Source organism: Amblyomma mixtum, chromosome 9, assembly GCF_055824585.1.
Source record: "Amblyomma mixtum isolate Tamu chromosome 9, ASM5582458v1, whole genome shotgun sequence".
NCBI lineage: Eukaryota > Metazoa > Arthropoda > Arachnida > Ixodida > Ixodidae > Amblyomma > Amblyomma mixtum.
Genome location: NC_143020.1, coordinates 57143527 through 57170163, shown reverse-complemented (window position 1 = coordinate 57170163; position 26637 = coordinate 57143527). Strand labels below are relative to the sequence as shown.

The 26637-nt window shown below is 45.4% G+C and overlaps 1 protein-coding gene across 1 annotated transcript; it reads right to left on the bottom strand.

Annotated features, from left to right (window-relative positions):
* Nucleotides 1–8047: 8047 nt before the first annotated feature.
* LOC149329156 (uncharacterized) lies at nt 8048–24435 on the bottom strand. The gene is made up of 8 exons (XM_089559190.1): nt 24319–24435; nt 22717–22926; nt 16491–16557; nt 14160–14246; nt 12211–12458; nt 9938–10097; nt 9075–9385; nt 8048–8122 (listed from the first exon to the last, which is right to left on the bottom strand). The coding sequence occupies exons 5-8, from the start codon at nt 12433–12435 to the stop codon at nt 8048–8050; spliced, it is 771 nt and encodes a 256-aa protein (XP_089415316.1). The 5' UTR covers nt 12436–12458; nt 14160–14246; nt 16491–16557; nt 22717–22926; nt 24319–24435.
* Nucleotides 24436–26637: the final 2202 nt, after the last annotated feature.

The window sequence follows — 26637 nt, the reverse complement described above, 5'->3', positions numbered from 1 at the left end:
TTTGGTGTGCGGCTAGCTTGCAGTTCCAATTCCCATGCACTCTTAATCCTTCGGCCATAAAGTACCACGCACAAACAGGGCTTTCCTGTCGCATGCGTGGTGCGCCATTTTATCAAAACAAATTACCGCTGTGAGCTTAACTGAGTCGCAGCGCCAACAAAAAACAAAATTTGTCATGGTTTCTCCAACCTGGCGCATAAAAACGTACTTTTCCTCAAATTATCAAATTTTGAATAGATATTAGCAGCGAATCCAGCTTTCACGAATTCTGAAGTCCGAAGTCGCGTTCACTTTATACGGTAGCTCTCGCCGCGTGTGACAGCGTTGCGTAGGCGTTTGGCTAAGTGTGAATGAATGTATTAAAATCGCGCATTTTCCCATGATTAAGGTAGATAGCAAAAGTAGAAAGACACTACGGTAAACCCTTTACCCCCCCTTTGATCCCTATGACTTGCGTGCGGAAAGAGGAACTGAAATTGGTATCGGTCGTGCTTACAATCCTGTGCATGAAATGTGTTTAATGGGAACTAGAGCAAGCTCAGCGCAAGGAGGTGAGCGAAAACACGCGCTTCATCGGGACAACCTTCAGTCTGCAGCTCGCCTATCCAGTTACTATACCACTGATTCAAATCAATCCACATTCCTGCGCCTAAAATTATCATAGATGATAGAGCACGTAAAAGACGGCAACAAACGACACGCCAGCGCAGAAATCTGCTTAGAAGTGCCGGTTTTCAGTCCGCACGCTACCTGGCCGACTACTCCGCGGGAAAAATCCTTGCTGTTTGCAATACTATTCCAGAATTTCCCTGAGCAGCGCCGCCGCACCAGCGGCTCGGTGGAGCAGCGTCGCCACTGCGGTGCCAGCGTTTAGAATCCTGAGCCAGCAGAATATCATTGAAAAATGTAGCGCGAAAAACGAGATACAGAAAAGGTGAAGACAGGACACGAGTGCTAATCATCAATATCATCATGATGGGCACAAACAACGAGACAGACGCGCACTGCCTCGCCGCACTTACTCACATCCAAATGAACTGAAAAAAACTCGGAGATGTCACGTTAACGACTAACTGCGCGCAAGATAACCGCAGTACTGTCTGTAGAGGGAAAATGTGAGTAGTGACGCACAGCACACACCCTCATACGTTATGATGGAGCACAACAGCGACAGAAGCGAACACGTAAACATGCATTCTACGTGCGGCGCCGGCGCGACCCGCGGTGCATCGGTCCGCGCGCGCCGATAGATGGCGACTGGTGTCGAGAGTAGGGGCGCGCCAGCAGCCTGCATGTGAGGGTAAAAGAATCTGGTCTATAGTTGACTGCGTATCATAGGATAGTGCAAGCTCTCAGGAGATGGAGACGCACAAAGACGGACGCACCAGCGCCTTGTGTGTTCGTCTTTGTGCCTTCGTCTTTAGCGCCCTATTAAGGTCTTATACAATCGACAACCTTAAATCCTTGCTAGGCATCCCAAAATGTATTTTGCCATACTCGGTGGTGTTCCATGAGCGAAGTGACGCACTCTAATGTTACCAAGTAACAAGTCAGGAGCAAAGCGAAGGTTGTCCAAAAGAAAAGGCAATCCAATGAAGAGGGAAACCGCTAAGTAAAATCCGAATCTATTACTGCCCGCAAGAGTAAGTGATGGTTTTCCGCAGACTAGGGCAGGCACGTAGCCAGCAGTATTTTTCGAGAGGGGCCCAAGTTAACGTTTCGTATCGAAGGTGAGGGACGGGGGATTAGGATTTTAGGCTAAGACGCCGCTGCACCCCCACCCCCCCTTCCCCAACTCTTAGATGCATGCCTGCACTATAGCTCTAAAAGTATAAGCCCAATACCATAGCACTTAATGTTTGCCCTTTGTCAGTTCAAAATTGAGGTGCCAAGAGACGCATGAAAATGCGTCACAATATGCATATTATGCAGAACTGCGAAGAGTTCGCCGACAGTCAAAGGTTACCAGAGAAGTTTATATCCTTATGATTGTACTGCAAGAATTCAGCCCCGAATTCAAAGAAAGTACTTGGGACAGTCGTGATGTTTTATCTTTCGATCTTGCTGTCACGTGTTTAAAACACGCATTACGTTTCCATCGCAACAAGCTGCTTGATACATGCAGCACAAGAGCTGCACATCCTGCACCCGCCAGGCACCGCCACCGTCGAGGCTGCGTTCAGCTCCCCCGTGCGGCCAGTTCCTTGTCCCTGTCAGGAAGGCTCGCCCCGCGACTTCGAAGGGGTGGCGTCTGCTAGCGGCTGCCGCTGTTCGTAGAGGGGGTATTTCGACCTATGCATTCATGAGACTGAAAAATTCTTTCGAGGAGCGAACGTCAGGAAAGGAACGAAGCTTTTTGAAGCAGGCCAATGTGAAAGAGGTGGTGTCGTGCGACGGGAGCGAAGTAGCAGCTCGGTGCATTGCGCAGACAAGCATCACTTGTCTGCCACCGAAAACGATCAAGTTAACGCTAAGAAATATTTCTATGTAATGCCTGTCAGCGCTGCACTCTCACTCAATTTTTTTTTTTATGTAGCTATCTTCCAGTAAGCCGCGAGCTGCAGTTGCAAGGTAGGCAAATGTAAACACGCTGCTGCCGTTACCGTGTTTTTGGAGCGGTGTGAAACGCTCTCCAAAACGAGGCACCCGCAAGCCTGAGGTGTTCCTGCATTTAGAAAGGCTTACCCTGAACTTTCAAAGACGGCCAGGCGGCATAACATTGAAGGTAATTAGAAAACTCCAGTTTCTGAGCGAACTGCGCCAACCTGACTTCATAACATTCTCGTTTGCCGCACCTTCGGTGTTCGATGTGGAATACCCTGTTCAAACTACGCCATGAAATGATGTGCCCATTGCGTAATCTGACACTCATATTTTCTCTTTTTATCAGCAACTGCCAGTCCATTATCGCTACAACACGTGCGTCAGACAGTATATTTGGTCATGTGAGATACCCATGCAATGAACGAGCTTTTGTAAGCAGAAGAGAATGCAAGCTGCGGCGATGCGCCTGTGCGCACAGAAACTCCTGCGCAAAACATAAAACTTTTTTACTAGGATTCTGCAAAAAACGAGTACCCCGGCTATTTCATGCAGAATTCTTGCAGAAAGCTTTGTGCTCAAAAAGCGGAATTTCAGTGCAAAGTTTGTTTAATTTCTATGCATTTAGTACAGGTGCCCTGACTCTTCGACATTAGGATATATGATTATTGTACTAAATTATCACCCAGTCGTTCAGACGTGGAGGCAAATATTTATCAGAAGCACGTAGCCGTCGCCCCTATAAACGTGCCTTTACTGTCGAAAAGACGCTGGACGACAAGGTGCAGTGGAAGCGAGCAAGCATTCTTCGCATAGCTGGAACTAAGGTAAACGATTCTTTACAGGGCAAAATTTAGGCTCCTTAATAAAGGTGTGACTGCGGGCGAGTTTCGGCTTGGCTTTTTAAGCGCACATATTGTTGACAGCCAGGTCAATGACCGGAAATCGTGGCTGCAAGAAGAGCAAAGGGTTTCAAGAGAGCATTAGCATTCCTCCGAGTCTGCTGAATTTGAAATGAGTCAAAAACCTGTCTAGGAGGTAATGCATGAGGCAAGTAAGCGTCTTCCACACGGGTTTGACATTGTTTGACCAGAAATCGTGCGCGCCTGTTGCCCGTCGCGAAGGGTGGGCCGTCTTCCAATGTCGCGTTGGAAACCCATAAAACCTTGTCCGAGGCGAACTTATATATGTATTATCGCATCCTACAACACAGCAGTGTGTCCTGCTGTTGTTATGTGCCATTTTGTGCTCGGAAAGGAGGCGCACAACTGCTTCGCGACAGGGGACCGCAGCTTCGCAGGGGGGCGCTGCGGACGCCACTGAAAAGCGCCCTCTCCGGCCGACTCCGCACTATTGTCCGGGCAAACCGGTCTCCCTCCCATTGAGTAGCTGCGCGAGCAGCGCGCTTTCTCCTGAAAAAAAGCCAGTTCTGCACGTACTTTGCACGTGTTGGCCAGCCTGCAAATCTCTTTGTGCAGTCGCGAGCTTTTTCCCTCGTGCTTGAACGCTGACGAGCTTCAGAGGATTAGCAAAATGTACAGGGGCGCTAGAAAAAAATGCGGACTGCACGGCGCCCACGCGCTGCGCAGTGGGAATTTATCTTCAATGCGTTTTTATCTCGGTAGTAACAAAAAGACGCTAGAGTGGTACATTATTGTATCACGGATGTCTCCAGCGTATTTGTGTTGCGAGCCAAGTATAAGCGTGACGAAAATAAACTCCAACAGCGGAGCGCCTAGGCACTGCGCTGTTCGCATTTGTTTCTGTCGCGGCAGTACGCTCTCAGATAGTGGACAGTGAATTTTTGTTTTCGCTGCGCAAACTTGAAAATAGAACTGCTAGTGGATCAGGCCCACTACGTGAAGCAGATTGTTGACGAAAAAGCCGGTACCGTAACGGCGAAATGTGTATCGCAAGTAAATGACGAGGTCATTTAAGACGTGGAATTCGAGGTAAATACCTTTTTTTTTTTTGGCGCAGACATCTTCGCAAGATGCTTAATTTCGTTGGGTGGCTGAGCAGTTAGATGCATGCAGGTTTGTTGGCGAAATAATAAGGAATTTGTTACGTGTTTCGCTGAAAAATAATGGAAATAATTTTTATTTTAACTTAAAATAAAGAGGCCTTAAGGCGACACTGAGGAGAAAAACGAAAACACTCACGAAATGCGCCTACCAGCTTCTTGCTATATACGGCAAAGAGAAAAAATGCTCTAGTTTGGTCAATCGCTACAACGGAGATAAGCGGTTGGTATATTCATTTTAATGCCGATTACAGCGCACGCGCATCCCCAATTTATTTGCAGAGCCATCGCTCATATGCAAACGCTCATTCATGTGCAAGCAAACATTTTGATTATTTTTGTTTTTAGAAATTTTTTACATGTAAAGCAACTTCGAAAATTGAGCCAGGCGTCACAAGTCGGAACATTGAGGCGATCACTGACCTTGCCTCACACGCGTCTGCATAATGCCGCTAGCTGTTGTCAGTCTCCAAAATAAAAAATGGCAAAAGAAATGAGTTTCGTTAGCGCGAGCTTTACTAAACACTGCATGCTTAGTGAATTACAACAAAAACTGCTCAGAAATAATATTACGCGTGCAACATGCCAAACGTGTTTAGCAACAGGCAAAAGCTTACTTCACCCTGCCCATAGCAGTTATCGAGGCCTGCCGTTTCTCGTTCTCATCCATTTCATACACCGGACAAAAACACTTTTTAATAGGAAAAAGTGTATGAACGCATTTTTTTTTTTCATATACTGGAAGATTTCACTATAGCAATCTCCCATCGATAGGCTTGCATTTTTTTTTCGTTTTAACGTTTTTGCTATCGTCAACTGCTCGATACGAGCGATGAAAAATATTTAAGATTTTGCTGCATATAGAAAGGGTGGACCATTACCTTCAATATCTCCGTTACTGTACGTTACAATTTTCCAATATTAAATTTTTTCCCCCAAGAATGTAGGACATCTCCAGGAAATCTGTAGAATTCCACGGCAGTCCTTGGCCGTCGATGTTCAGAGAACTATTGTGACAGCCCCAGACACAACAAGTTTCTCCACTCTTAGAACGTCGCGGAATTCACAGCGAGCGGCAACAACACTTTTGTGCGCCCGCGAGCAGGACGGCGCGTGCTCACAATGAAAGAGAGAGTGACAGCTGCGCGAGCAGCACGCTCATACCAGTCGGCAGGCTGCTGGCTCAATGCGCTACGCCCGCGACGTGCCCGGACGGAAACGCCAAAATGACCGGCAGGGGAGAAGTGGCGCTGGTGCAGTGGCAGCAAACTTCAGGTGCGCTTCTCGGACTGCCCCCGCCTTCCTGACAGGGACGCGCGCGCCGCCAGGGACCGCAGCTTCGCAGGGGGGCGCTGCGGACGCCACTGAAAAGCGCCCTCTCCGACCGACTCCCCACTTCTGTCCGGGCAAACCGGTCTCCCTCCCATTCAGTAGCTACGCGAGCAGCGCGCTTTCTCCTGAAAAAAAGCCAGTTCTGCACGTACTAGCACGTGTTGACCAGCCTGCAAATCTCTTTTTGCAGTCGCGAGCTTTTTCCCTCCTGCTTGAACGCTGACGAGCTTCAGAGGATTAGCAAAATGTACAGGGGCGCTAGGAAAAAATGCGGACAGCACGGCGCCCACGCCCTGCGCAGTCGGAATTTATCTTAAACGCGTTTTTATCTCGGTAGTAACAAAAAGACGCTAGAGTGGTACATTATTGTATCACGGATGTTTCTAGCGTATTTGTGTTGCGAGCCAAGTATAAGCGTGACGAAAATAAATTCCCACAGCGGAGCGCCTAGGCACTGCGCTGTTCGCATTTCTTTTTGTCGCGGCAGTACGCTCTGAGATGTAGGTTAAAAGAAATAGTGGACAATGAATTTTTTTTTCGCTGCGCAAACTTGAAAAATGAACTGCTAGTGGATCAGGCCCACTACGTGAAGCAGATTGTTGATGAAAAAGCCGGTACCGTAACGGCGAAATGTGTATCGCAAGCAAATGACGAGGTCATTTAAGACGTGGAATTCGATGTAAATACCATTTTTTTTGGCGCGGGAATCTTCGCAAAATGCTTAATTTCGTTGGGTGGCTGAGCAGTTAGGTGCATGCAGGTTTGTTGGCCAAATAATAAGGATTTTGTTACGTGTTTCGCTGAATAATAATGGAAATAATTTTTATTTTAACTTAAAATAAAGTGGCCTTAAGGCGACACGCGAGGCTGAGGAGAAAAACGAAAACACTCACGAAATGCGCCTACCAGTTTCTTGCTATGTACGGCAAAGAGAAAAAATGCTCTAGTTTGGTCAATCGCTACAACGGAGATAAGCGGTTGGTATATTTATTTTAATGCCGATTACAGCGCACTCGCATCCCCAAAACAATTTATTTGCAGAGCCATCGCTCATATGCAAACGCTCATTCATGTGCAAGCAAACATTTTGATTATTTTTGTTTTTAGAAATTTTTACATTTAAAGCAGCTTCGAAAATTGAGCCAGGCGTCACAAGTCGGAACATTGAGGCGATCACTGACCTTGCCTCACACGCGTCTGCATAACGCCGCTAGCTGTTGTCAGTCTCCAAAAGAAAAAATGGCAAAAGAAATGAGTTTCGTTAACGCGAGCTTTACTAAACACTGCATGCTTAGTGAATTACAGCAAAAAGTGCTCAGAAATAATATTACGCGTGCAACATGCCAAACGGGTTTAGCAACAGGAAAAGCTTACTTCACCCTGCCCATAGCAGTTATCGAGACCTGCCGTTTCTCGTTCTCATCCATTTCATACCCAACAATTCCGGACAAAAACATTTTTTAATAGGAAAAAGTGTATGAACGCATTTTTTTTTCATATACTGGAAGATTTCACTATAGCAATCTCCCATCCATAGGCTTGCATTTTTTTCAGTATTAACGTTTTTCCTATCGTCAACTACTCGATACGAGCGATGAAAAATATTTAAGATTTTGCTGCATATAGAAAGGGTGGACCATTACCTTCAATATTTCCGTTACTGTACGTTACAATTTTCCAATATTAATTTTTTTTCCCCAAGAATGTAGGACATCTCCAGGAAATCTGTAGAATTCCACGGCAGTCCTTGGCCGCCGATGTTCAGAGAACTATTGTGACAGCCCCAGACACAACAAGTTTCTCCACTCTTAGAACGTCGCGGAATTCACAGCGAGCGGCAACAACACTTTTGTGCGCCCGCGAGCAGGACGGCACGTGCTCACAATGAAAGAGAGAGTGCCAGCTGCGCGAGCAGCACGCGCGTACCAGTCGACAGGCTGCTGGCTCAATGCGCTCCGCCCGCGACGTGCCCGGACAGGAACGCCAAAATGACCGGCAGGGGAGAAGTGGCGCTGGTGCAGTGGCAGCAAACTTCAGGTGCGCTTCCAACAACCCTCTTCCTTCCGAGCCGCTCGCGACCGTCTTCCGAGACCCTCTTCTTTTTTCTTTTTTTTTTTTTGCCGTGGGCTGTACTCGCTCGTTGCTACGTTGCTACGTCTCGGGGATTCCTCTGCTCGTGGTCCATTTAGTTCCTGGAAGGTCCTTGTCGTCGAAGCCGGCACCATTCTTGAGAGCGAAGCATTCCATGGGTTCTGCTGACGCTGATGCACGTGCACAAGAGATCCGCCAGCGCCCCTGTCATCTTAGCTTCTCTTTCCCCTTCATCTGAGAGGGAAAAATACCTCACTATCCAGGGGGCCGAAACGGCGCTGCCCCGGAGGCAGTCGTGTCGGGACTCGACAGGTGTGACGCCCACCTGCCGCCAAAGAAAAGGGGTACCTTCCGCCCTGTCCCCTCGGGGTTGCTTGGTGTACTGAGTCAGACGCACAAAACTGGATGTTCTAAATGTTTCAAGAAAAAAGCCACGTTTAGAACTGTCGGAATTGATGAATACCCCAAGCAGCACACCAACAATGGACCGACGCTGGCATAATGCTGGTCAAAACCGGCTCGAAAGTCGTACCGACGTCGGCATTGGGGCAAAAAGTTACTTTTTCCAACCTTGGCCTGATGTTCGGACCAACACTGAACCGACATTCATGCCACTGTTCAGCCGCTCTACCAACACTGAACCGACATTCATGCCACTCTCAGACCACTGTTCAGCCGCTCTACCAACACTGAACCGACATTCATGCCACTCTCAGACCACTGTTCAGCCGCTCTACCAACACTGAACCGACATTCATGCCACTATCAGACCACTGTTCAGCCGCTCTACCAACACTGAACCGACATTCATGCCGCTATTGTACCCACTTTCAGCCGCTCTACCAACACCGGCTTGACATACCACAATTAGGCCACTGTTCAGCCTTTCTGCTAACGCTTGCCCGAAGTTTATGCCACCATTGCATTTCCAGTTCAGCGAATATTCACATGCCAGTTAATGTTCGCATTGGGAAAGCCATGGGTTTTGGCATTGCAAAGCTGCAATCATCTCTTCTATACACATGCACAACAAAATGAGGCAACGAAAGAATCCAACTGAGAAACAATTTATTAAATAATTAGGCACCGTGGCTGGGGACGCGCGGTTGCGCGAGGCAGCGAGGGCCGCGCAGGAGGCGGGACCTTGGGAAGGAGCCAGGGCCGCGCAGGAGGAGGATTTCTGGGAGGTGGGGGCCGCTTGGGGAAGGGAGGGCACTGTGCTGGGGGCTGAAGCACAGGGGCTCGCAGTGGTTGCCAGGCCGGCAGCGGTACTTGGCAGAAACGCTTCGGCAAAACGCCTTTTGCGTCCGCCGCCACGGTCCACCGAACCTGGCAACCACTTCCTAATAAACCCCTGCGCTTCCACCACATCCGCCCCCGTCTTCTCACAGATGGCATCTGCATAAGATAAGCGTTCATTTTAGGCCAGCAGAAAAAGTTTGCTCGTTCACAGAAATCAAGATTATTTCAGCAACAGAGGAAACAGAAAAGGCCACAAGTACATGTTAACTCAAAGTGCGTGCCAGAATGAAAGGACTACAGTATCCAAATACAACTTGAGGAGAAAATCCACCTGAAAGCTCTTCTAACCAACTGTATAAAGCTGCTGCGACATCACGGTCGACCACTTTGCACTACTAACATATGGGAGCACAAATGGCTGGCAGATACAAGGCACGACTACGATCCATGACAAGAGATGGATGTGACTGATGGGAGGGCTTTCTTTGAAAGGCATCTGCTGACTCATATATCTTCAGATGCACATGGAAGAAAACTGCAGATGACTACCCCCATAAAAACAGTAACAAAATATTCACCTGTAATGAAAAAGAAAACTGGTAAAGTATCAACTGAAAAGAAGAAAAGGAAACAAAGCGCAGCAGAACCTGGTGCATGTTCTTCCACTCATCTTTTAAAATTCAGTTAAAAGCTACTGCAACAACATACCTGTTGCCACCTTGCATAACTTCAGGGCAATAAATGACCACTTGCCCTTGCGGCCATGGAGGCTGTACATCCTCTGTACAGCCACCCCCATGATGGCGGTCATTATGTTGGAGCCCACCTCCCTCAGGCCCTTGCCCCCCAGGCGGACCAGCTGCTTTCGCTGAAAAGAAACACCACAGGTGCACAAGCTATTAGGCACAAACATCAATTATAATTTCATTTAGTTTAGCAGAATCGAATAGCTAAGACAATTGTGTGACTACCTGTCAACAGCCCATGCGAGTACCTACAATCATAATGCATAATTTCTGTATGATACAATAGCTTGACTAGTTGCTACCAGCAGAAAGCACCACCACCAATATGGACATTCTTTTTTTTCCCAGTTTACTAAGAGCAGGGAAACTTTAGCGATTAAGCAAAGGTGGCCAACACCTACCCATTATGCTTTGCATCTTGGACATTATTATATTATAACTATAATGCTTTTTGCAGATATCTATGTGCTGGATGTGTTTTCTCTGCACAGCCGTTACGCTAAAATTGATTTGGTTTGTAGAACTTAAAGTTCCAAAGTGACTCAGGCTATGATGAGGGACACCATAGTGGAGGGCTCCGGAAGTTTCGACCACCTGGGGTCTTTAACATGCGCCACTGACATCACACTGCACACGGGCGCCTTGCTTTTCGCCTCCGTGGAAAACTGGCCATCACGGCTGGGTTTGAACCTGAGTCTTTGGGTTCAGCAGTCGAGTGCCCTAACCACTGAGCCACCATGGCGGGGCTCACTACCCTGAAATTGAGCAGTCTAATTAATGCTATACAAAGGGCGCTTATTTAAATCCCCAAGCACCTGAGTAAAGCTGCGTGCTTAGCAACCACATTTAATTAAACGATGTTGCTTGTTTTTGGCAGCAGATTAAGTAATGAAATGTGCATAATGTGAGCAAAAGACAGGGAAGAGGTGGGTTAAAGCTGCCCCATTATTTGGGAAACCTAGCCGAAATTAAAGACGCGCTGAGAGAGGACCAACTTCCAGCTGTGTTCACAGCAGTTCATGCAACAGTATATTAACCGAAAGCTCAGCTTCCTGTAAAACAGACCTTACAACATCCTTAATGTTAGCTACAAAGTCCACTGCTGAACTAAATTAAAACAGCACAACAATAAATGACAAATGTAAGGAAAATGAGGGGCTCGTTATGAGACACATACGAAGAAAGGCAGCCACAGGCAACAAAAGCATAGGGGATTTTTTTTTGCTGTTGATCGATGTAAAACAATAATGTAATCACAGAAATATTTGACTGAGAAAAAAAATTTGTTGGAACCAAGTCTGTTATGCAACGACCGGCCACCGGCAGAGCTCTGGAAAACTACATCGAATGACATTGAGTGACACCATCTGAGAGCAACTGCCCCAAAAAAGCCTGTGACTGCACCGCCAAATACCAAGCTACTACAAGATGTGACAGGTGCAATGCTTCGCACAGAACCAGCATCAGTAGCTTTGTTTGCTGTTTAGCGCTCCTTCTCGCCTAAACGCTCTGATGCGACAGCAGTCTCGCAGGTGGCATTTTCTTTGCATTGCGTGGCTGAAACATGATGTGACAACTGGCACTTGCCGTAAGCAATATTGCGAGCACCACATGTTCAGCACTGCTACTGAGCCCAACAAATTGATAGGAGCCAAAGAGCAGATAAAGAGAGTCCCCTAACAGCTGTCCCGACACGTGATGCAGTTTTTGCAAGCTCTGCTACCGGCTGGGCATTGCGTACCACTTTTGCTTCCAACAGTAAATCTCACCACACAAGGAATCGACAGGGCGTTCCAGTGAACACTCTCAAAAATTCCTAAAGAAGCGCAAGTTCGATATGGGAAAACAATTTTTTTTTTTTGGAGGAACGATCTCTCAGCAGTGGTGGACATAATTTACTGCATAACTGTGCGTGTGTACCTGCAAATATTTCTTCTATTTTGAACTCCCTATTCTTAGGAATTCCTGAAAATGTTCACTGAAACAGCCAGTGTGTATATCAGCAAGCAACTTTCATGAACAAGACATTTACATTAACAAAACACACTGTGACAGCACACTCCAGCACAACAGTAGGAATTATATCTATGAAGAGCATGTTATTCACAGAGCACGGCATGCAAATACTCTTGGAGCTCAAGATTTCTTCACAAACCTCGGAATTACATTATGCATGCAATTCGTTAGTAGGCATTAATTTTTTCCAGACACAAATTATCAGAAACATTAAATCACCAGTCCAGCAGCCACGCTGTCGTCCTGGACGGCAGCTTCCGCAGTGTCCAACTGCTCGGGGGAGAATGCGGGCAGTGCAAGGGTGGGAGGCGGTGGCGAGGGGGACACTGGCCGAGTCCTCTGCTCCAGCTGCCGGTCTGACCGCAGCAGCACGTGATCCTCCAGCCTTTGTAACCGCTGCATTAAGTCGCACTGCTGCTGTCGGACCTCCAGCACCAGGCGCATCAGCTTCAGCAGGGTAGCTGAAACTGAAGCAATCAACAATTTCAGTGAGAGCAGGGTTAACCTGGGCGCAATAATATCATTTGCGCACTGAGGTACAATAAAGAACAATATGAGGCTAACAGTAGGCAGCAACACACTCTGTACTATGCTCCTAAACTTCCACCAATTTTATCCTCCAAGACACTTCTAATTCATGTTCTATTCCTTGCTAGCCTAATTTAAATGCCATAAATGTCACCATGCACTGACAAACACCTAGGTGAAATGGAGCTGCTCTATGTGTGATAGCTAGCACAGAACCTGCAGCCTTGTTGTGTAAAGGACTTCTCAGTCTATGAGCTTCGCCAATTTTTACATTGGTTCATGGGCATTTCCACTGCTATTGCACCATGGCAGAGATGGCAGCAGTTAGTCGCAAATGGATTCTTCCAGTGTCATGAGAAGCATGTGCTAATAGAAGCCAGAAAGGAGAGCAGGCCTGTGCCCTTAATATAGCATTGCACCATTTGGAAAGTATTGCTTACGGCAACACCCACATTGGCCAAAATGCTGGAGGTAGACATCTGTTCTAACTGCAAGTGCTGGCAGGGATCAATGCATTAAAACTGCAACAAAGATAGCCCTTATGGAATTATAGCCCTTAGCTGACAAGCGAAATGCAACAAAGAGGTGGACCAAACGTTTCTTGCTAGGCACAGGAGGTGCCAAACCGTTGAGAAATAAAACAAGGTCACATTTATCTCTTACCACGCATCCATTTTGCTGCAGGCAAGACAAGACTAGGAGCCAGCTGATGTGCTCCACAAGGCAGTTAGGCTGTTCAGTTCTTTCCTAAGCAAGAGGTCCTCCTTCAGAGCATGCCACTATTATTGGCTGCTTATCTCCTTCAGCACCCTTTATGGGAGCTTTGTGATATTGCAATTAATTTTTTTCAGCACATTTCGCTGCATCCAAGGCACTGCACTCACTTCCAACCAATAAACTTTTAAAATACTTTGAAAGACAATGAAAAATTACAATATGGGCCTTGCTGACCTGTGTGCCTCTGGAAGCGACCAAATTATGCTGGTAAGGAAACAAATGCACAGAACATGGGACTACTGTGTAGAGTGCAATTTGTAGGAGTGGCTTCCTGGTGGTGATGTAGGCAGAGAGAGGCAACAGAAATGCCAGGATCCAAAAGAACCCAACAAAAGCACAACATACAGCTCTTGGGAAGGGCACACAACAACCAGTCCACTATGAATCACAAGAGAAAGCAATGGAAGTACTAGGTTGTAAATTCCAGTACCACTTCAGTTCAATACAATCGTTTTTGAGAAATACATGTGATGATTTTCAGAGTGACCCCTTTCAAAGCACATAGTTTGAAACTAGAAATGTGCTCCTAGCACCATTGCAAGAGCCACTGACGAGAACTCCATGCAAATATCTTCCTGAATAAGTATATTCTCTAGATCTTTCTGGGCCTGTTGACTGCTGCTCGGCAGCAGCAGGTACAATGAGAAATTTAAAATTTGCTCTGTTTTTCTATAAGACAAAGCAGATCTAGCTTCTACATCTTGTCGTGTCACTTGATACTAGACAAAATAGGAGTGTAATTAAAAGAAAGGAACACAGTGAAAAGACGGGACAAGCAGCATTTGTCCTCTCCTCTCACTGTGTCCCCATGTTTGGCTTGCATTTCTCTTTTTGCACAAAAGTAAACAAAGTGAAAATCTCACCATCAACAGTCCCAGCTGTCGACTCCTCCAGCTCGCTGGGTGGCGCACTGTTTTCGCTCACGCTCTCCCCAGCGTGATTCAGTGGGGCTGAAGATGAACATGTGTCATTGATGGCAATCCAGGAAGTACAGAACACACTACTGTGTACAACTACAATGTCACATTTCTATCCTAATTGAATGCAGAAATGCTACTTCAGGATATTTTTGGAGAAGGGACAGAACAGTTGCATGGCCAGGCTGTTTTGCATACAGGTGATCTTAAAACACAATAGACACAAAATTACGAAGTTCAGAAACAAATTCCTGGTTATATAGAGATGCCCCCCAGGCAATAGTAACACTTCCTTTGGCCGAAAAGATATTTTAATTTGGTTTCAATCACAGGCTGTACAAAGACTTCATAATTCAAAACCCACCAAAACCGACACCTCCATGACAAGTAGTTGACGTGACAAACAATGTCACATCATGCAGATACCTATGACACACAAAAGAACGTTGTGATCCGACTGCGGCGGCGCGTTTCGATGGAGGCGAAATGCAAAAGGCGCCCGTGTGCTGTGCGATGTCAGTGCATGTTAAAGATCCCCAGTCGGCTGAAATTACCCCAGGGCGCTGCGGCACCTCTTTCTTCCTTTCTTCTCACACTCCCTCCTTTATCCCTTCCCTTATGAATGTCCACCGAAATGCGAGAGAATTACTGCACCACTTTCTTTCCTGAAAAATCAGTTTTCAATTTTTTAAATATGTGTCTATAGTACTTCAATAATTACATTTCTCATGCACCAGCATGGTGCATTGGTACCGTATTTTCCGGTGTATAAAACGCGGCTTTTTTTCAAAATCTTGCTGGTGCGTCCTATACAAGGGTGCGTCTTATATGCGAATTTTTCGTTTTTTTTTAGAGAGTTCAGAAATTACTCAGGTTCATTTTCAAGCTTTTTTTACCGAAAAAATATCACTACCAATGATGCGGTTGTAACACGGTTAATACTTCAATACAGGGACCACCGTGCGCAACTTTTTTTAGGTGAACTTTATCATGAAACGACGGGGATGACGACTTCCGGGATCACAAACACACCACCGTTTCGGAGGCCCCAAGCAAAAGTAATGTGAAATGCCAAAAGATGACAACAATCACGCTTCTCACCATTGTCAAGACAAGCCAGGACAAGCCGGCGTTCTTATTTTAGCCACCCTTTCCCATTTTGTTTGCTCCATGTACGTAGTGCGAACAGAATATTTCAGTCGCGTTGCCACCAGAAATGGGCGAACTTTTTGATAGCGCATCCGAAGGTGAAGACTTCCAAGGTTTTAAGTAGAAATAAAATGTTCTTATGGACATATGGGAGAGTTTTTCGTTTTTCTTTCTTTTTTCTAAAACGTGGGCAGGAATGGTGTGAGTGTTGCCTTTTTCGACCACTTAGCGTTGCTTAAGAATTTCTCACAAGTACGGTGAATTTCATGATGGTCGCGCAAGCGTGTTTAATTGATCCTCACTAGCCCAACTGGGTAAACTGGGGTGCGTCTTATATAAGGGTGCGTCTTATATAGCAACTTTTTCAATTACAGCCTGCATATATGGCGGGCGCGTCTTATACACCGGAAAATACGGTACATTTAAGGACATAAAAGAAACTGTCATGGCGAAACCAAAAACAGAGAGCGGAATATATGTCATGTGAATAGAAACCTGTTCGCAGTACTGTTAACGTGGGTAAGAGAGTTTGCCACGAAATGGTTACTGGCAGATTCACTGCTGATCTGAGAGCATGGCAAATGTAAAAAGCTGATGCCAAGTCTGTACACGTTCTATTTCTCTGCAAGTGCAATTAGCTACGGTGGAGTTTTTTTTCCCAGATTTTGCAAGCATACTACCATAAATCCCCAATAAAAACTAACACAATGTCGACCTTACATTAAATAGAAATGAGAAATGGTGTTTTAGTTTTAAGGCGGTTAACATCCAAAGACGACTCAGGCTATGAGGGACGCCATAGTGAAGGGCTCCGGAAATTTCGACCACCTGGGGTTCTTCAACGTGCACTGACATCGCACAGTACACGGGCCTCTAGAATTTCGCTTCCATCAAAATTCGACCGCCTTGGCCGGGATCGAACCCGCGTCTTTCGGGTCAGCAGCCGAGCGCCGTAACCACTGAGCCACCGCGGCGGCTTAACAAATGAGAATTCATGTCGTACGTGGTGACGGCAGCTGTACAACATCGTTGTGGCCCTTATTTCCTAAAAAATAATTGCACATGAACGTCTTGTTGAGTATGCAAAATAATTTCTCATCAATAAAGAAATATGAGAATTTCAATTACCAGAAACTGCCGAGCTTTCTAGGGCTGAAGTGAACTCGTAGCGCCGCACCTTTTCTCTTGTAGGATCCTGCAAACATTCTCAATATCTCGACAAAAACCATGTCATCTCCAAGCAACAGTACGGATTTCAAAAAAACAAAACAACTGAGGCCGCCTTAATCAAAGAAAAGCTAATTGAAAACATAGAAAATAAACTGCTAACAGTTGGCATATCCTCCTGAGACCCGAAGTGAATTTGAGTGCACAAAAACTTTGTAGGGTTTCAGAATAAGCTGGTAGGAGTGCAAAGGTGAAAAGTGAGAGATATTTTCTCAACAGAACTAATAGTTTCAGCTCAGCACGATGTCCAATATATTGGACACTAGGACTCTAGCGGTATTTTCCCGCCAAGTGGGCGTGCCATAAAATACTTCAGATAAAGCTGTAAAAGTTGTGCGAAAAAAATACTTTATTATCACAAAAGTCAAAGTAGCAAAATATACGTCAACTGAATAAAAAAGTTTCGCTGTGCTCACTTGCTGTGTGCCTTTTCGAAGCATCTTCTGTCTTTTGTTATGCAGAACTGCTGACATTTTGTGCAAAAGAACTTTGTTTTTGATGGTGCACCCCTCAAACCTGCAGCGCGCAGCGTTAGCTGCGTCAGGCAGCCTTTGGAAGTGGTAGGCACTTTTGTTGGTCTCTCCTCGTCGAGCTTGCTTTGATGGTGGGCTCCACTCAACTTCACTGTCACACTCTGTTTCTTGCTGTTTTTTTTCCTTGACGTTTCTTGCTTCTTGACGTTTCTTGGGTTTCTTGCTGTTTTTGGATCGACAATAGTGTCGTCGTCGCTGTCCGATAGGTCAATGTCTGACGTGTTGGAGGCCGCCGCGGTGGCTCAGTGGTTAAGGTGCTCGGCTGCTGAACCAAAAGACGCGGGTTCGATCCCGGCCGCGGCGGCTGGAATTTCTTTGGAGGAGAAATTCTAGAGGCCCGTGTACTGTGCGATGTCAGTGCACGTTAAAGAACCCCAGGTGGTCGAAATTTCCGGAGCCCTTCACTACGGCGTCTCTCATAGCCATAGTTGCTTTGGGACGTTAAACCCCATAAACCAACTAAACCAACCAACTGATGTGTTGGCTTGTGCAATTCTTTGTAAAACTGCTTCGGCCGTCTCATCAGGAACGCGAGGCCTGTCTCCTACAACAATAAAGACGTTATTTCGTCCCCAGCCGTTAAATACCAGCAGTATTCGTTTACAGTTATTGCGAAAGCCATCTCAAAAGCGCGGTCAAAATAACCGGGCTGAGTCCCAGCGTCCAACGTATTGGACACGTGAAATCAGATTGAAAGCACAGAAAAGTTAGGTCATGTAGAGTTACAATTATGATATCTACATGTTTTCTGTTCTATTTTTGTTGATATCCAACAAAATTTACGCGTTCAAAGTAGGTAAAATTGCAGAAACAACACTTACTTCTGCGGCAGGTGCCATAGAACGCCGCGCCGCTGAACGCCGCCGTTTTCAAAGTGTTTTGGCGGGAAAGTGAGCAGTTTAATTTCAAAAAAGGTGCACAGATGGCGCCACCAGTTGTCCAATGTATTGGACAAGCGGGTTTTATGAAGATGAATCTTTCGGCGCGGGAGTACTGGCTTAAAAGCTAATGTCCAATATATTGGACAAATTGCCATACACGGGTCTCAGGAGGATATTCCTTGATATGAGGAAAGCGTTTGACTCGGTTAACCATAAGATATTGCTTGAAAAAATGCGGTGTTATGGAATACGCGGCGTTCCTTTAACCTTATTTGCTAGCTACCTTGACAACCGATCTCAAACAACTATCATTAACGGTATTTCATCTGGGATCGGTCAGATTGTGTCTGGTGTGCCACAGGGCTCCGTTCTAGGACCAACGTTGTTCTTATTATATATTAATGATATCGTCAACCTTCGTCCAGCAGACAACATTATAATCTATGCAGACGATACTAACGTATTTTTTTCAGGGCAAGATAGTAATATTTTGCAAGCAGCCTCCAATAGTTGGTTAAAATCAAATAGGTTAGAACTTAATGTCAGGAAAACAAAGTACATACTGTTTAGAGCCAAAAATAAGGAAGTTCCGAACAACTTCCAAATTCACTTCGAGCAAGCTCCTATAACTCGTGTCAGCTCTACAATGTTCCTTGGAGTCATTTTTGAAGAACATTTACTCTGGACAGATCATGTAAACTACGTTAGCACTAAAATGGCTCGCTCTGTTGGTATCCTAAATAAATTTCGCACAATACTGCCTCGAAAATTCAAACTACAAATTTATTTCTCTCTAGTCTTTTCGCATGTACAATATTGTTTGTTGATCTGGGGAACGACTACCTCAACCAATCTTGTGAAAGTACTTTACAAAAAAGAGCTGTACGAGCGATTGATAACTTACATTACAGTGAGAGCACAGGTCCTTCCTTCCTCAACCATAGACTGCTAACCATCACGGCCACTTACCACAAGAAGCTTGCTGTTTATATCAGAAACCTTATGAAAGGAAACTGGCAGACTTTCGAGAGCACATATTTAATTGCCCAAACAGCATACAGTCTTAGGCACCCTCAATACCATGCATCAAAATCCCGTACAAACTATGGGTTCCAAAAACTAACTCACATAATTCCTCATACATTAAACGCCTACCCATATTTAACAGAATTGTCACTACAAAATATGTCCGAGGTCAGATTTAGGAAAACTGTTCATGAATATTTTTGTTATAGCTAGTTGTGGTGTGTTTTTACCTAATCAGTTTTTGTCTGTTATGTTTTGATCTTAGTTTTGTTGTGCTTAGCTCTATGCATGCCTGATCTCTGTTTCGTTGTCAATATATCCACTGTTTTTCTTGTTTCTGTTACTTATGGAAACTTTGTATCATTGCCAAGTGCCACTTTGTTTTTTTGTTTTTTACATGGGGAGGGCAGGCCTCTGTCAGGCGCTACTAGGCGCCTTTAGCTTGCTCTCCCTTGTTTGCAGTCTCTGTACTGGCCAAACAAAACCAATAAATGAAAATGAAAAATTACAAATCAAAAACCAAACTCTTGAGCAATCTACATGAAAATTCTACTTCATATGAAATAAAGCAACATTTCTCACATTGCTGGGATCCATTGACACCACACTACACACACACAAAAAAATAATGTGAGTGTATCATGCTGGTATTTCAGGATGAACATCTTAGAGCAGCCTGATTGTTAGAATAGACAAGGAAATGCTCCAGCTCATTTTATATCGCAGTTTACTGTGTTTTATATTCCAACCAATTATTTGGCACATTTCAGGACAACCAGGTCACACTGCAAGTCACGCCATTATGCACGTAGTTTAAATATGCTTGCTTTCTGGCATTTGTAATTTCCAGGTAGCAAACAGCATATATAAGGCCAAGGTGCAGTGTGGCAATGACGCAGGCATCTCACATCCCTGTCAGACGGGCATTTCGAAGGCTCTCAAACTGATAGTCTATCACCTCACGCTGAGCGCTGCTACAAAGGAAGTTTTAATGGCCATTGAGTATATAGTCTATCGAGTCAAAGCAGTGTGGAACTCTTTAGCGAGATTTCAAGGGCCCTCGAGCATTGTACAAGGTTGTTAGCATTGTTTCGAGCGGCACCAAAGCATGCTCTCATGCATGATATGTTCACAGTAGAAAAACGTGAACAAAGATTACCCTCCCAAATTTTAATGCAAGTACCAAACTTTAGCTTCTACAATGATTTAAAGATTGTGTCAGTCTGGTTTAAAGTGCATTACTTTCATACTCGGCATTGCAGAAGACTGAAACACCAGCGGTATTAGTATTCCCAGAGCACTACAAACTGCGACAGCAAATCACCTAAAACGGCAGTGCCTTTCAAGACAAGGCAACTGACCTGCAATAATAACTCAAAACCTCCTACGATCCCAAATAAGGCTGTTTCTGTGCCGATGCTCGAGAAGCTGCATGCGAGTGCGCACATGTTAGTCAAACACACTAATTTTTTTCGGCTGGTAAAGCCCTTTTGTAAAACCATGGTCAGTGTGACCATTACCAGAGCATGGGAAATGATGGCCGGCACACGAAAGCACGCGGCGCTGCCACCCCAGTCCTGCCACGGTAGATCCCGAAGTGATCCAAAAGCTTCACTGCCCACACTGACCAACAGCCACTGCTGTCTCCATTTCACTTCACCCACAGCCGATTGTGCGGCAGTGACAGGATCCCGAGGTTCCACTCGCTTTTCTCAGTGCTTGTTAAGCAACTCACTCGTGTATACAATTAATGAGTGCTTCAAGATTCCTGCAGGAATGCACCGATTCGTAAATTGCAAGTATGTACACCCCAGCGTGTTTGTTTACAAAGCTAGTGTACAAGTGGCTGTATATTGCTCATTTGTACAGGATGAGACGCAAGGTAAGTTCACATTACCAAAAATGTTCTCTTCTGTTTCTCACCAGTCGTAGCTTTATTTGTTCACACACTGTAACAGTGCTGCAAGAAGCGTCAAGGATGTGACTTCCAACATTGGGATATTAGAGGATCTCCGCTTCCCGCTAATTACATGTACATGCTTTATTCGATATGACTAGTACTTAATTTTAAATTGTTTAATCCAGAAGCATGCTTGGTGACCATTTGCATTAAATAAAGGCTCCAAATTTGTTGCCCACAAGCAGCGCCGACTCAGCCTCTGGTCTGCCGAAGACAGATCGAGTGACCATCCGCCGGTTGCTTTCATCGGTCACAGGCTTTAGGCGATCACTGGTTGCGCTGGTATCGTCACCGGTATAATGTGAAAGATTGGTGCATCAATCAGCTAAGGCCTATACCGCCCAGCCCACCGAGTGCAACCATGCCTTAACTATGCCAATAGAAACATACATTAAGTTTATCATTTTAGCAGAGTAACACGTTCATGACACTCCCGCATGAGGTAGGACCACTACTTCATTTATGCACAAAAGGAAGGAGACATGTCCTTTGACAGTGTAGCCTGCATTGCAGATAACGCTCTGCCATCTATTGTGACATCACATGAGCAGTTCAATATGGTGGCCACTCGCAGTGGGAACAGCTTCCCGATCACGATTTCTATCGCATTTTTTTTAAAAATAAAGCGCCCCACGTACTAATACTTCCAGGAGTGGAATCAGACTTTCATATTATTCCCAGAAGCGCAAAACTGCCTTTCCTCAAAAACCAATTTACCAATATGTCGAATGACCCTGTCATAGCCCCTTCAAGTGCACCGGGATTTTTTTTCCAATTTCACTAATAATACTGCTGTGGCTTCATTCCTCAGCACCTAACCACAACACTGTCATTTGAGAGTGCACAGCACTACTGCATGTAAACGCTGTTCTGGGCTGCTTTGCTGACTTGATCCCCGTTCAGCTGCCTGTATAGCAGCACTCAGGCCAACAGACCATCAGTTTGAAAGCCTGTGAAACACTCATGTGGCAGAGGCATTGTTTTATTTACAATTAAAAGTGTGATTCTGATTTCTAGGATTTAACAGCTTTAAGCTATGAAGAATGACGTAGCGGAAGACTCCAGATTAATTTAGACCACATGGGGTTGTTTAACATGCACTGATATTACAGAGCACAAGCGCATTCTGCACTGCTCCATTTCACCACAGACAGAATGTAACCTGGGCCCTCGGCTCAGCAGCATGGACCACTCAGCCACTGCGGCAGGCTTACAATTCAAACTGAACTAAATGTAAACAGCTGGATGAGTTGGTTCTGAATTTGCATTATGAAACACTGTCTCAGTGCACAACAAACATGGATGAGGAAAGAGCACACAACGCAAAGCATCAATTGATGTCTGGCACTTGTATTGTGTGCTCTTTCCTCGTCTGTGCTTTTTGTGTGCCAAAACAATGTTTCATAATGCAAAAAAAAAATTACCATACTAAACCTTTCTGTACTAAATATTATTAAGCATACTGAGTTCAGCACTAATTCTGGGAACTACAGGTCTTCAAAAACAAAGCACTAATGAGTTTCAGAAGTAGTTCATCAGCTTACAAGTGCAATAGCTAACAGTTCATTCTGCTCCTCTTTTTGACAGCTGGCTAAGCGGTGGCTATCAACATGACTTCTTAGTCGTAATTTAGCCATGCAGAGGTGCAGACTCAGAGAATCTAGCAAAGAGGCCTTTACAATCGCTGATGAAGCTACCATCATTATGTCTGCAATAAGACTACTTACGGCAAGTGGTAACGACGACCACTGGGCAACTCATCCACTCCCCTCCGAGAGCTGGCTCGGCCTCAGCTTTTGCGAGCCGCGTCACCTCCGAGCTCCTGGCCACAGGCCAGTAGCACTCTTAATTTTGTCTCTGTGAGCCATCCGACAGGAATGACTGCAAGGCAGTCATCCTCAAGAGGAAACTTCACCACAGCGAATGGTTTTGACATGCTGCACAGAGGAAACACGACAAAAGATTAATGGGGAAACAAGGATTTTTACCAGACACTGTCTGTGCCATACTCTACTGGCACTTGCCTGTTTGGGTGCCGAAAACTTCACACTACCATGACAACTGACAGGTACTCTTACAACCATCTCGTTCTACTTCGCAACGCACTTCTGAACTTTCATGAGTTGAGAGTTACAAGTGTCACGAGCGCCTGCAATTTGGGACTTATTTAAACAATATTTCTTTGCCTGCTGTCATGTGAACCAAATAACATCCAGCAATAGTGGCGTGCAACTTCACTGCATTGACCATCAAACTGAGTGCAGTCTACCAGGAGCATAGTGATGAAAAAAGAAACCAGTAAAACGCAAGATTGACCAAATGAGGAAGAGAGAAAACAAGCGCGTTCAATTAGCGAGCTCGAAACTAGCACTCGCTATATGTAGAGTCACACTGATCTAGACTTTGTAATACAAGGCTCTGAGTAGCGGGAAGGGACACACATAAATAAAAAGTACTCTCAATTTTTTTTCTGTAACCGATCACTGGCAGGAGCAGCATTACTTCTGGCAGTACAGAAGAACTGTGTTCATTCATCCTGTTCTTGTCACATTTCTCTCATCGCACGGAGACTCGCAACGCAACAATGTCAACACTGCCATGGAAGCATTTGTCAATCAAGCACAAGGCATGCAGGCTGCGACTCTATGACGTCTGACATGCATGCCTGAACCAAGCGATTAGCCTCACAAAAGCAAAAATTGGCGATGAAAAACACTCAACTGCATCGCACGTGGCAACTGGTTGGTCATGGGGGGGCGCCGCAGAGAACGGCTCCGGAAATTTCGACCACCTGGGGTTCTTTAGAGTGCACCGATATCGCGCACAGTACACGGGCCTCCAGAATTTCGTTTCCATCGAAATTCGACCGCCGCAGACGGGATCGAACCCGCGTATTTCGAGTCAGCAGCCGAGCGCCGTAACCACGTGACGACTGTCATTGCGATCATGATCATAATATCTATACACGTACATAAATGTACGATGTGCCGTGAGAAACAAACCCTCTCAGAAGCAATGCGCCAACAAGATTTGCCGGGATAGTGCGTTCACCCTGATGAAGGAACACACAAACACACGCGACATTTAGAAGCGCTTCCCTTCGTGTACGTGTGTGTTACTTCATATTACCCCAACCCTTACACGCAGTTACACCTTGCAATGCGCCGCTGAGTTAATCAAAAGACAACTGCTGACAGAGGCCTACAGACAAGTTAGCTAAAGGGGCGACACACGAGGCGTGCTCATTGTCCTCACTCTTGACAAGTTCACAAGTAAATATTAGCTGACAACTAACATGAAAGGGAAAAAAGGACAGAATGTATACTTACGCAAGCAGTGCCTTCTGGTTCCCCTCGGTGACTCACGCGTGCCGCCACCAAACTTGAAAAAGCTTGAAGAAATAAAAATTCACAAGCGCGCGCTGCCACTGCCAAACATCCAAACGAAATGACCACCAGCTATGGATTGGGATTGGCTTGGAACGCACGTGGGAACGAGAGCGGATGCCTACGTTTATGCGTAAAGCGGTGGATAAATACACGTTTAGTTTCGAAAAATTTCTTTGAAGCTTAGTGTTGACAACACCGCCAAGAATAATTTTTATCAATTTTTTTACACTTCAATTTATTAATGAGCAAAACAAAGATGGAATGGCATGGCTACTTTTGACTACTTTCAGCTCAAGTTTTGGCTCCTTTTAAAATGTTCCCAACGGCAACCCTGCCCTCGAGTCATGCCGCGAGTACAGTGGCTGGAATTCGCTGTACCGCGAGTGCTCGCGCTTGTTTTTCTTTTGTGGTGTGGAGGTGTTGGTCGTACTGCCTGTCTGCTGTCCCTTTGTGCGGCTGTTGCGGTCCTCGTCTTTCACCGCAAAGCTTCTGCATTTCGCCATGAATGCAAAGCAACGCAAGTACCGTATCGTTGAAAAAGAATACCGTGAGATCTTGCAAGATCTCGGTATTTCACAACGGCCGGTCGCATCTACGTCTTCAAGCTTGGATCAAGGCGGCAGGAAACGATCGCACTCTGAAACATCAGTCGACGTACGCACCCCCCAACTCTTGCTACCGTCCGAAGCAACCACGCGACGCAGAAGCGAAGTGCGCGCTGAAGACGCGTGATTGAAATCTATAACCGTAATCAATATGAAGACGATTAACCGATAGCGATTAATACGTCCCTATCGAAAAATCTCGTATATATGTGTCATATGTGTCTGATTCATACGAGATTATGGAATATCTCGTATGTGTCATATGACACATATGACACATATGTGTCATATGACACGTTTACAATTATTGGGAAAGGAACGGGAAGGGCTGGGGTGGAATTATAAGGCAATTAACAATAAAATAGCTTCCATTGAAGTTAGTAAACTAAAGAAAGTAAAAAAAAAATTCGGACGCGAAAAAAAAAACTACGCGCCGTTCCGGATTCGAACCACTGACCTAGAGATCTTCAGCTCACTATACTACCCACTACACCACTGCTGGCATGGCAAAAATTGCTTTACATTTCGATGACAAGACTTATGCTATGCTTCCCACTACTATAGAATTCGACGGTTAGGTGCGAGGACAAATGTTTATTTTTAAGGTATAAGGAGCTGAACTACAGCCGATTGCACTTCCACTGATATTGTGGATCTTGATGTGCTCTGTGATAAGCACTGAAAGGTCTGATATTTGTATGTATTTTAATTTTCACAGCGCCTGCACCATTGATCGTAGTACTCTCATTGCGCACATATTGTTAACTACAGTCGGAGCTCTTGCATGAAAATACCTGGCGTTATTAGCTCAACTAAGCCCAGAAGGCAACATTTGCCTTCTGGCTGAACGTTTGTCCAATCACATTGGAAACGCCTAACGTCATACTGTTTGGATAGGCGCGGTTTACAACAGGAGGGCACAAGCAGAGAATCAAGGAGAAAAATATTTGAAACAGGCCAAGAGTTTTTTTTATGCGTTGGTTGGGCACTTGTTAATCACTTGTTCATCCCTTCTTTTCCGCGTGTTTCAAACAGCAAGGCCCACTCTATAAGAGGCACTCATCAGCGGCTATGTGTTTCGCACGAGATTGATGTAAGCTGATACGGTGCATATCGGAGCTCTTGTGTACGCACGAGTGTCGCGTGTCAGTTAAGGTATGCCACATATGTAATAAGTCCATACAAGTCACCTTTCCGTAGCGCGTGAACTACTATATAGGCAGCAGATGTGTTCATCTGTGACATTTGTGACGCGTATGAGCTCGTACGCAGCCTATACGCGTTCATACGAGACACATTAATTTGTGACACACATGAACTCGTATGAAGTATATGTGCTGATACGAGGCGCATTTGTCGACACATATGGCTCATATGGTGCCCATATGAGTCAAACGAGGCACATATGAACTCGTATGAAGCCTATATGTGTTCATATGAGGCACATATACTGACACATATAACTCATATGGGCTGCATACGAGGCAAAGGGAGAGAACGAGTACCGTGGAGGCGCAGTGCCTTCGCATTCTTCCAATTCGAGTTCCCGCAGACGATGTAACGTTTTTTTTTTCTTAAGCTATATGTATCTCTTATATAAGCGCATGGTCAGCGCTGTCCTATCATGGAGCAAACGCACGTTACTGTTTACCCA

Coding starts and splice junctions, on each gene's coding strand:
- LOC149329156 (XM_089559190.1), bottom strand. CDS start 12,435: ATGCGCCTGGTGCTGGAGGTCCGACAGCAGCAGTGCGACTTAATGCAG. Junction 10,098..12,210: donor ACAGCGTGGCTGCTGGACTG/GTGATTTAATGT, acceptor GTTTCTTTTCAG/CGAAAGCAGCTGGTCCGCCT. Junction 8,123..9,074: donor ACCGCGCGTCCCCAGCCACG/GTGCCTAATTAT, acceptor TTCGCTCTCAAG/AATGGTGCCGGCTTCGACGA.